The sequence below is a fragment of the Otolemur garnettii genome, unplaced genomic scaffold (genome assembly GCF_000181295.1).
Source record: "Otolemur garnettii isolate 467f Iridium unplaced genomic scaffold, OtoGar3 scaffold00001, whole genome shotgun sequence".
NCBI classification, from domain to species: Eukaryota; Metazoa; Chordata; class Mammalia; order Primates; family Galagidae; genus Otolemur; species Otolemur garnettii.
Genome location: NW_003852396.1, coordinates 36696048 through 36707345, shown reverse-complemented (window position 1 = coordinate 36707345; position 11298 = coordinate 36696048). Strand labels below are relative to the sequence as shown.

General features: G+C 38.1%; 1 protein-coding gene across 1 annotated transcript; it reads right to left on the bottom strand.

Moving 5' to 3' along the window:
* Window positions 1-2475: 2475 nt before the first annotated feature.
* Window positions 2476-3414, bottom strand: LOC100955167 (olfactory receptor 502-like). Its single transcript, XM_003781497.1, has one exon. It carries the CDS (start codon window positions 3412-3414, stop codon window positions 2476-2478), a length of 939 nt encoding a protein of 312 aa, XP_003781545.1.
* Window positions 3415-11298: the final 7884 nt, after the last annotated feature.

Genomic DNA, 11298 nt, shown 5'->3' with positions numbered 1-11298 from the left:
CTTCCAGCACCCTGGAGAAAGCAAGTACACAGAATATTGTTAAGAAAATGCACAGTGTTTTACAGGAAAATAACTGATGTACCTAATATGGCCTGGGGCCTCAAGAAATCCTCCTTACTGATGGGAAACAACATGTAGGTTAATATATGTCACATAAGCAAGCATTACCCAGGGAAGGAAGAAAATGCATTACAGGTAGAGGTACTGCATACAAGGGTCCCGAGACAGGCAAGATTTGAGAGATGAGAAAATGATGCATTACGAAGAGTAGTGAGAGGTGAAACGAAAATGGGGGCCATATTCTGGACCTCATAAGCCATGTTGAAAACTGTTGCCTTATTTTAACATTATTGGGATATTTTAATTAGGAATTAATTAACTTATTTAAATTTATGGCCATGTTTGGTATATGAAGGATTGGAACAGAGTAAAAAATAAAGAGGAGAGGTGATTAAAAGTGATTAATCAAGGCTCTCTAGAAAAAGATCAAATAGTGCATGTGTACTTCTTCATATAAATATATTTATTTACATATGTATGACATATATGATTATATCAAAAAGAATTAGGTTCATATGCTGGGAACAGTGGCTCATGCTGTAATCCCAGCACTCTAGACAGCCAAGGTGGGAGGATTGCTAGAGCTCAGGAGTTAGAGACCAGCCTAAACAAGAGTGAGACCCTTGTCTCTACTAAAAATAGAAAAAAATTATCCATGTTTTATGGCAGGCACTCATAGTCCCAGCTACTTGGGAGGATGAGGCAGGAGGATTGCTTGAATCCAAAAGTTTGAGGTTGCTGTGAGCTAAATAGATATCATGGCACTCTAGCCTGGGCAACAGAGTGAGAGTCTGTCTCAGAAAAAGAAAGAAAAAGAAGAATTACAATCTTCATGACTGTGGTAGCTAACAAGTCCCAAACCCATGGGGCAGGTGAGCAGATTGGAAGTTCTAGCAAGAATTGATGTTGCCATGTTGAATCCAAAGGTAGTTTGGAAACAGAATTTCTTCCTCTTTGATAGACTTTGGTTTTGGCAGTGCGCATAACTCAGTAGGTAGAGTGCCTCCTACATACATGGAGGCTGCCAGGTTCCAACCATCCTGGGACAGCTAAAACCACAATGACAACTGCAACAAAAAAATAACCAGGCATTGCGGTGGATGCCTGTAGTTCCAGCTACTTGGGAGGATGAGGCAAGATAATTACTTAAGCCCAAGAGTTAGAGGTTGCTGTGACCTGTAATGGCATGGCACTCCACCAAGGGTGACAAAGTGAGATTCTGTCTCTAAAAAAAAAAAAAAAAGGCTTCAGTATTTTTCTCATAAAGCCTTTGCCTGATTAGACAAGAACTATTCATATTATGGAAGCAATCTCTTTCATTAAAAATCTACCAATTTATATATTAATCACATCTAAAAAAATATCTTCATAGTAGTATCTGGATGGCAATTTGATAAAACAACTGAGAACCAGAGCCTCGCCAAGTTTACACATAAAAATTTCAACCATCTCAGGAGTATTAATGTTAAATAAATATAACAGGTGGTCTTTTGAAATAGAAGTATTGACAATGAAGTTGGAGAGAAGTGATTCTAAATATTAACTTCGGAATGTATAAGACTTTGTGATGGAATGTTGGAGTACAGAGTAGGATATAAAAATAAATTATTGTTAGGCAACTGAACTAACAAATTGATTGAATGATAGTGCCTCTTACTAGGGAAGATGAAGGGGGGATAGAAGAAAAGACAGGAAAAGCACAATAAAAGTGGTAGTCATTGGCATATAGAAGAAAATTAAAACTCTCAGGGATGAAACAACCCAAGCTTCCTTAGCTGATTATGAATAAGTAATTCCAAGAGTTTGTTCCATTGAGACCCTCGGGAGTTCAGGAACACTAATCATTGCTACAGAGGAAGTCACATCTTTTGACTTGACAGAGGAATTTACAGATAAGTCAGGGACAACTTTTTCTTTACATTCCTGGGTACCTCAGATATCCAAGGCCAGAGTAAGAGGCCAGGAACACAGATGAGAATTATACAAGTCCACAAGGCCTGTCCTCAACACATAACCTTATTGCAAGAAAAATGTATCCAGCAATTTTATTGCCCACTTTCACTTTGTCATTTGCTCTTAGAAAGTACTCAGTAATAATTCTAGTTATCATACACATTTTAAGATAAGCTGCTATTGAAATGGACAGAGTCTTAATGATTTGGAAGTACAGTAACTTCAAGGTAAAGCAGAGAACTACTTTTGAAAAATAAATATGAACATGACTTAAAAAGAATTTTCAAATTATTTTTTATGAGAATCCATTTTTTTCTTAATAATAACTACATCTTAAACTAAAAAGTTTCACACTCACTAACTATATATAGACAGATATGCTTTATCCATGGATATTCAATTTCTCCTATCATTCTAATTAGAGAACATTATTATACAAATTCTCCAAAAACAACATTGAGATTATATTTTTTGACCGAACTGTTTTTTCAGAGCCCCCTTAATCTCCTTATTTCTAAGAGTGTAGATAAGGGGGTTCACCATGGGGATCACCATCATGTAGAACACAGACACCACCTTGTTCTGGTCAGTTGAGTAGCTGGACTTGGGCATCACATAAGTAAATGTGATGGTCCCATAGAACAGAGTGACTGCAGTGAGGTGGGAGGTGCAGGTGGAGAAGGCCTTGTGGCGCCTCTCCCTGGATCGCATCTTCAGGATGGTGATGAGGATGTAGATGTAGGAGACGGCTATGACAAACACAGTGACCACAACAATGGAGCCAACAGAAAGTGTAGAAACAGCTACAGGTACACTGACATCAGAACAGGAAAGTTCAATTAAAGGACCAAAATCACAGAAAAAATGATTGACTCTATTTGATCCACAGAAGAATAAAGAAAAAAAAGAAATAGTGTAGGAGACAGCATTGAGAACACCAGCTACATGAGCAACTAGGAGTAACTGGACACAGACTTGCATAGACATTTTGGTTGAATAAAGTAGAGGGTTGCAGATTGCCACAAAGCGATCATATGCCATGGCAGCCAGAATAAAGCATTCAATTGTTCCAAAGAAAGCAGCTGAACTCAGTTGAATGGCACATCCAAGGTAGGAGATTGTATTTCTCTCCATCAGGAAGTTTACAAGCAGGTTGGGGGTGACGGAAGATGAATAGCCCATGTCAGCAAAAGCCAAGTGGCTCAGAAAAAAATACATAGGGTGATGGAGCTGAGAGGAGAATCTGATTAGAATGATTGTGCTGAGGTTGCCAGATATGGTCACCAGGTAGATGCATAGGATAATCACAAAGAGGATGACTCGGAGGACAGGATCATCTGTTAAGCCCAATAAAATGAAGCCTGTGACAGCAGTGTAGTTCCCACCCACCAGGAACTCCATGAGATGGTGCAGCTGCTACCAGAATGAATCTATAAGGAGAACAGTACATTAAACCAGTTATAAATTAGGTGGTTAAATTTTTATTAATCAATGTGAGGAGATTATTCATCCCAGGAAAGCTTAGATTAAAAATTAATTGTGCATTTTTAGGATTTACAAGTAAAATACTGTTGTTATCAAGTAGTTTTAAATATCCTTTTTATCACCATGTGAAATGTTAGATGATTAATAATGAAAAAATAATTACAATCCATTTTAAAACAGATTTAATAACCTAATATAATAATGTATTCTAATTACAGCCTTATAGAATAAAATAATATTATTTCGGAAAGAGTAAACATTTACGTGAAGTCAGTTGTTTTATCAAATTGCCATCCAGATACTACTATGAAGATATTTTTTTAGATGTGATTAATATATAAATTGGTAGATTTTTAATGAAAGAGATTGCTTCCATAATATGAATAGTTCTTGTCTAATCAGGCAAAGGCTTTATGAGAAAAATACTGAAGTCTCCAGTTTACCTGGGTAGTATACAGCTTGACTTTCATCTCCAAGGTTTTCTGGCTTTACTGTCTTTGACTTTGTCCAGTTTACTCAGAACAGTAAACAAAAAAATAAGCTCCAAAAGCATCTCACAGTAAGTGAAGTTATTAGTATGATGCCTAACAGATTTAGAAAGCATTAAAAGCCACTGGGAGTGTCGGTTCTTATGGATAGATAAGTGAAGAATTTGGGTAAATATAATTATTCTTGTTCACTCTAAATTGATGTGGACACTCAATTCAATTCAGCTAAAGTTACCTGCTAGCTGACTGAAAGGTCACATCTGCCCCGTTTCTCAACTATGACCTGTGAATACACATACAACTCCAAAGTGTTCTCAAATGGTAAATGAAAGTCCATGCATCAGGTTCACTCACAAAAGCCAAAGTTCTAAGTTCTTGAAATAAGAATCCATTCATCTTATAGTTATAAATTCAAAATCCTGTTATTATCTAGAAGCCACACACTATTATTGCTTGCCTTGGGTATAAATCTCTAAAGATTCTAGAGATTCAAATGTGAATTCAAAACCACCAGGGATCATGATCCTATTCTCAAGCGAATATTGAGCAGTTCAATTCACACAAACACAACTAATCTTGAAGAGTTCTGTCAATCCTCAAGTGACCAATTTTTTTCATTTTATCTAGTTATTGGTGCACTTTCATTTGATAATTATTGAGAGTATAATATAATGAATTATCTTAAGGCTAACTATTGATTTTAAGTTTACTGTGATATTTCAGGTTAAAGAATACTAAATTGCAAATACATAACAGTTCCTTTAGTTCCATTCATTTAACACTTGTTCATACTCTAAGTATTAATATTTTATACTGATAGATATAAAACTCTTAATTAGGTATGCATACCTTTGGAAATATTGGAAATATGGACTGGGAATTAAATTTTAAATAACAGAATAATTTAAGTAATGGACAAAATTTTCTGGCAAAAATAAATACTACTAAAGTTATATAGATAGAGCACTGGGAGGTATAAAAAGATTGGACACCTTCTGGGTAAGACCTAGTCTCTCATACCATGTGCCTGCAAGGGATGATCACTGGTAATTGACTTACATGACTAGAAGCATGATGGGAGAACAGTAAACGTAACCTGAAGACTCAATCTAAGCCTCTTGCTAACCTTAAACTTAAAGTCCCACCTCATACTCCTGATGCCCCCCCTTGATGGAAGCGGTTTACCACTGATTATACTAACCAATTTTTATTCAGAGATTCCTCTTTGCCAACCAAACGCTGTGCTAATCAGTTTACTACATCATTTCATTTAACACATTAACTGTCATGTAAGTTACACTTAACTCATACTAGTTTTGAGCCAGGGGCCTCATGAAATATGCATAAGTTATGTGTCTCTTAACATTAGGAGTGGTGAGCAAGTACTCCCATTTGTCTAATAGACCCACACATGTATGGTCAACTTATTTTAGACAAGGTAACTATGAATACATAATAGGAAATGAATTTTTTTGGAAAAATGGTATGTCTATGTAAAAGAGAAATAATTGTAATTGGACCCATCTTAAACAATTCATAAAAATAACTCAAAATAGATTAAAGACCCAAACCTAAGACCTAAATCCATAACATTTCTAGAAGAAAACATAGGGGAAAATGTCCTTAACATTGGCATAGGCAATGATGTTTTTCAACTTGATAGCAAAACCTAAGGCAAGAAAAGTAAAATAAACAATTGGGACTGCACAACTAAAAATACTCTCCACAGGAAAAGATACATTCAATAAAATGAAAAGGCAACCTACGAACTGGGAGAAAATATTTGCAAAACATATATCTAATAAGATGTTAACATTAAAAAACAGAACTCATAGAATTCAATAGCAAAAATTCAACATGATTAGAAAATGGGAACAAGATCTAAATCACCATTTCTCAAAAGCAGACATATGAGTTGTAATAGGTAGATAAAAAGTGCTAATCATCAAGGAAATCCAAAACAAAACCACAATGACATATCACTGCACACTCATTACAATGGCTATTATAAAAATGACAAGAGGTAACAAGTGTTGTTGAAAGTATGGAGAAAAGGGAACACTTGTGCACTGTTGCTAGGTTTGATAATTGTTGTAGCTATTATAGAATCATTATGGGGATTCCTGAACATGACCCAGCAATCCTTTTGCAGGGTATAAAACCAAAGGAAATGGAATCAGCACCTCATGGTGGTATCTCAGACACCATTGTCATTGCAGTTTTATTCACAATAGCCAAGATATGGAAACAACCTAAGTGTCCATCAACAGATAAATGGATGAAAAAAACTGTGGTATGTGTACACACAGAGAGAGACAGCAGAATATTATTCAGTCCTTTAAAAGAAGCATCTACTACCATTTGTCACAAAATGGAAGGTCCATCATGTAAAAGTATTACATGATCTCACTTATATGTGGACTCTAAATAAAAATAAACACATAGAAACAGTGAGCTGATTGGTGATTATCAGGGAAAACGGGGATAAGGGAAGTATAGCTCAAAGGTTAAGATATTGCTCTTATGTAGCTTAAGTTTAGCAATAAAATGCACAGCAAGAGGGCTTTAGTTAATAATATTGTATTGTGTACTGGAAATTTGCAAAGAAAGTAGATTTTAGGTGTTCCCACCAAGAAAGGTAATTATATGAGGTGATGATTCAAGAATCAATTAGTAATTTTCTTAAAAGAAATAAAGAAATAGAGAATGTCAGCAATGAATTAGAAGTTACAAAGAAAAACTATAATGCAAATTATATAACTGTAAAATATACACAAAGAAATATTTTTAAAAATTAATAACAAACTTGCTAGATGAACTTAGAGATAGAGAAGATAATAATTTGCTTGGTTGTATTAATTATATCACTACATACAGATATCTATACATGCATAATTTAAACATATACAATATTTAAAAATTCAGAAAAAGGAAATGAAAAATGTGCAACTTCTGATCTTGTTTCAAATGAGAAGCTTATTGTCTTTCCAGTTGCTTTTCTGTTATAAGTAATGTGCTATGTGAACTTGAAACTCATGAGGTCTTCATGAATTTGGAGAGAAGAGCTTTATTTCTTAATAAGGACCTCACAACCTGCAGGCAGGAAGTGCAGTCTCTGGTTGAAAATCAAATAAAAGGGTACATGTGAATCTTTCTAAATGTAGAATATAAATGTCTTAACACGATAACTAAGAAAATGACATGAAGGCTATGTTAACCAGTTTGATGAAAATTTTTCATATTTTTTACAAAAACAGCACACTGTACCCCATGATATTAATGTACACAGCTATGATTTAATTTAAAAAAAAAAAAGCAAGTACTTTGAAGGAAGGGAAGTTGGAATAGGAATTTGTGCTTAATGGGTTGGCCAAGTATATATGTCCAATAGGTTGTAGGAGGAGCTATGAATATTCACAAAAGGAATTCTATCCCATGTGTGATCAGCAAATATGCATGTCACATGCACCCAGGGTTCACTTGGGCATGGAGACAACATTTACATGTATTACAATTAGGCCCCGTGTGTCAAAAGTGAAGCAGAGACAGGAAGGCAGTCAAGTGCCCAGCCTCTGTAAATCAGCCAGAACCAGTCCATGGGCTGTCTTACAGCTAATATTTTTTAATAAACACAGAGTTTACACTATTTATTAAAAATAAAGATTAAAAGTATAGTATAGGCAGTTCCTGGGTTACAAATGACATCAGTTCTGTAGGTTCATCCTTAAGTTAAATTTGTATGTAAGCTGGAGAAAGTACATTTCCCTACCTCTTAATACTTGTAATAGCCTCCATTTATAATTGAGAATCGTACATCACTCAGATGTTTGCAACTTGGAGACTTACTTTATTGCTTTGGTTCTTAAGTGCAGGTTGCACATAAGTTGGATGTTTATAACTTGGGATGGCTTGTATAATAAATACCTAAACCAGTAATAATCATTTATTATCAAGTATTATGTGCAGTATATAATTACATGATCTAGACTTTTATACAACCGGCAGTAGTTTTGTTTACACCAGCATTGCCACAAACATATGAATAATGTGTTGCACTATGATGTTATGATAGTATGACATCAGTAGGTGATAGGAATTTTTAGCTCCATTATAATCTTAAAAGACCACTGTCATACATGTAGTCCACCAATGACTGAACATCATTAGCAGTTTATGACTGTCCATAATGTCACATGTCACATATGAATTCAGTATTTCAGTTCCAATATTTATGTGGCAATAAGATAGTAGCAGTCAAGAGCCTGAGGCTGGTGGTAGAAGCCTCATTCCTACCCAGAACAGCTATTCTTCATTCCTACCCAGAACAGGGAGGGAACAGCTATTCTTTCTTCTCAGGACCATTAGGACTGCTGATTTTAGGTCTGACTGGTACACATCTAGGGGATTCTGACAAGCAAGCTTGCCTCCAGCAGATGCCCAAGCATCTAGAAATTTAGCCAACTAGGAATGGAACAAGGATAGTGATCATCAAGATGAGGCCACATGAGACTACTATAGTCACTCTCCCATGTCCTCACAAGCACACTGTCTTATGAGTGTACCCATACAGTGTGCCTATACATGATGGTCTTCCTGTTTTATGGGAAGGTAAGAACAAAATTTCTCTTAACGACCAGCTCAACATAAAGGATAGCATTCTTAGAGACAATAGAAGAAATTGACACAAAGGAACACCAAAAAATAAACCCAGAGGGGCAGAGGCAAGATGGCCAACTAGAGACAGCTTTCCCTAGAGGCTTCTGTCCAGAAGGAGAGTTAAAGGACAGAAGTTTAGCAAGTAAGCTGATGGTTTGGAGCTGAGCCAAGAGAGAAGGTTGAAGAATGCACATCAACCCTACTGAGGCAAGCTGCAAGGATACAAACAATAGGTACAAAATTCATCACCAAGTGGGCAGGAGTCCTCTCCCCCAAGAGAACAGCTCACAGTATACTCTCTACAAACAAGCAAGCAGAGTTCAAACATCCTCCCATTTTATCCCACGGGAGAAACCCTCTAAAAACCAGACCTCCTTCCCCTACTAGGGTTCATGGCACTCTCCTGCCAGGCATAAAACTGTATATATTTGCAGTTCCGCAATTCTGAACTCCCAGCACTCCCCTCCACTTGCACCCTGAGGTCTGAAAGCCTGTCTGGAATCCAGATTCTTGGGCATTTTCTGGAGAAGTGTTAAGAGGGCATGGGCTGTTGCAGGTCTGTGCTGACTCTGCAGCTCAGGGGTAAGGAGAAGACAGTGGACTGAAGGAGAGGGAGAGGTGGTGCCCCATGGCACAGAGCAGCAGTGGCAGCAGCGAGAACAATAGAGTTCATACCCCTGGGGATATTTTGGAAGGATGCTCCCTGTCTCTTTGGGCAACCAGAGAAAACTGGGCATCTTCTCCAGTGGCAGACACTGGCAGAACAGATCTGGGATGGTAAAGCAGACCCCATGAGTATGCCTGAGGCAGTACTGACGAGGGTGGGGCACAGCAGTGACAGAGAATAGCAGATACATTTGCAGAGATGGCATAATCCCAGGGTGGAGCTGAGCCTGGACTGCTTTAGTAAGCCTAAGAAATACCTGGCCCTCAGGTGATCATAGCTGAGACAAAGGCAGGCAGCAAAGGCTGGAACTCAGAGCCAAGTGTGAGCTCTAACCACACCCACACCAACACAGACTACAGTGGAGATAGACACATCAGATCCAGGCAGTGGCACAGACCGGGGCTGAGTCACAGTTTCTGTTAACTCAAACAGTGCCTGGTCTACAGGGAAATATAGCCAAGACAAAATCACAAATTCTGCGAAAATATAAGTGTCACCAAAATCAATCAGGGGCAGGGCCAGAACTGAGTGAACTGCTCCAGCTTCCATTAACCATCCAAGGTTGTCAAGCCTCACCTTCCCCTGCCAGATGGTGGCAGAGTATGGAGGCCTGGCCAAGGAGACATAGATCTCCCTGTGACTCAGGCAGGTGCTAACCCCTGGAGGAGCATCTGCTCATTGAAGGGAACAGGTTCATAGGCCTGTGGGGTTTCCAGTGACTGAGTGACAGAGGTGCAAAGTGGGGAAGGAGGCTTCAACCTTCCCAGGCTAATTCATTTCTTTGGGGGAGGAGGGTCCTTCTGACTCCACAGAACACCAAAACGAGTCATACTTCAGCTGCCAGAAGACCCCTGCTATCTAGTTGCTGGAGAGCTTTTGAACTCTCCCACTTGAGACTGGGTGCTGACTGGGACAATTGATTTAGATCTCTTGGCCTGGACCAATCAACCAAAGATGATCCAAAGTGGTCCCCTGGGTGTGTGGTTATGGGACAGTTTGATTTTCCTTTTCAAGTTGTTCCCTGTAGTGAGCAGAGTGACTTAATTGCTGGGTATTTACTCACAGCTGAGACTTCAACAGATAGAAACTGATTCACTAGGTTTGGAAAGAGAACAGCTGAAAACAAGACAGAACCACTTAGCCCCACCACACCAAGTAAATCTCCAGTGTCTCAGACCATAGCACTGTATGAGTCCTTTACAAAGCTCTAGGGGAAAAGGTGGAGACACCAGTCCCAACTCTTGGGCAAAAGGCTGGTTAATCCCTACTCCAGGAGCCCCCCAAACCAATTTCACCTTATCTTCTCATCTAGCCAAATGGTGTAAAATAATCATGTGGTGAAATCAGTGGAAAAACTCCAGCAACATGAATAACCAGAGTCTATCAACTCCCCTAAGGAAAGACATGGTGGCCACCCCAGAAGATTCCATCCATGAATTAATGGCTGAGGTATCAGAAATCAAATTGAGAATTTGGATTGCAAATCAGATTAGTAGAATTGAGGTAAAATTGAAATTAGAAATTCAAGAAGCATTTCAAAAGTCATCTCAAGAATTCAATGAATTCAAAGACAAAAATCACCAAAGATTTTTGACACATTGAGACAAGAATTTGCAGCCCTCAAAGACCTGAGAAATACAGTACAATCCCTCAGTAACAGACTGGAGCAAGCAGAAAGGATTTCTGATATTGAAGACAAAGCAAACAGTGTTTGAATACTCCCAAACTCTCAAAAAGGAAGAGAAATGGAGAGCACAAATGGATCATTCTCTCAGAGAGCTCTGGGATAATTTGAAGAAAACTAATATTTGCCTTATAGGAATCTCTGAAGGTGATGAAGTTGCTTCGCAAGGCACATAGGCTCTTTTTCATGAGATTATGAAGGAGAACTTCCCAAGCGTGCCAAGAGATTCTGAAATTCAGATAGCAGACAGTTTCAGAACCCCAGCATGACTCACCCCGAATAAAACATCCCCCAGGACATCATAA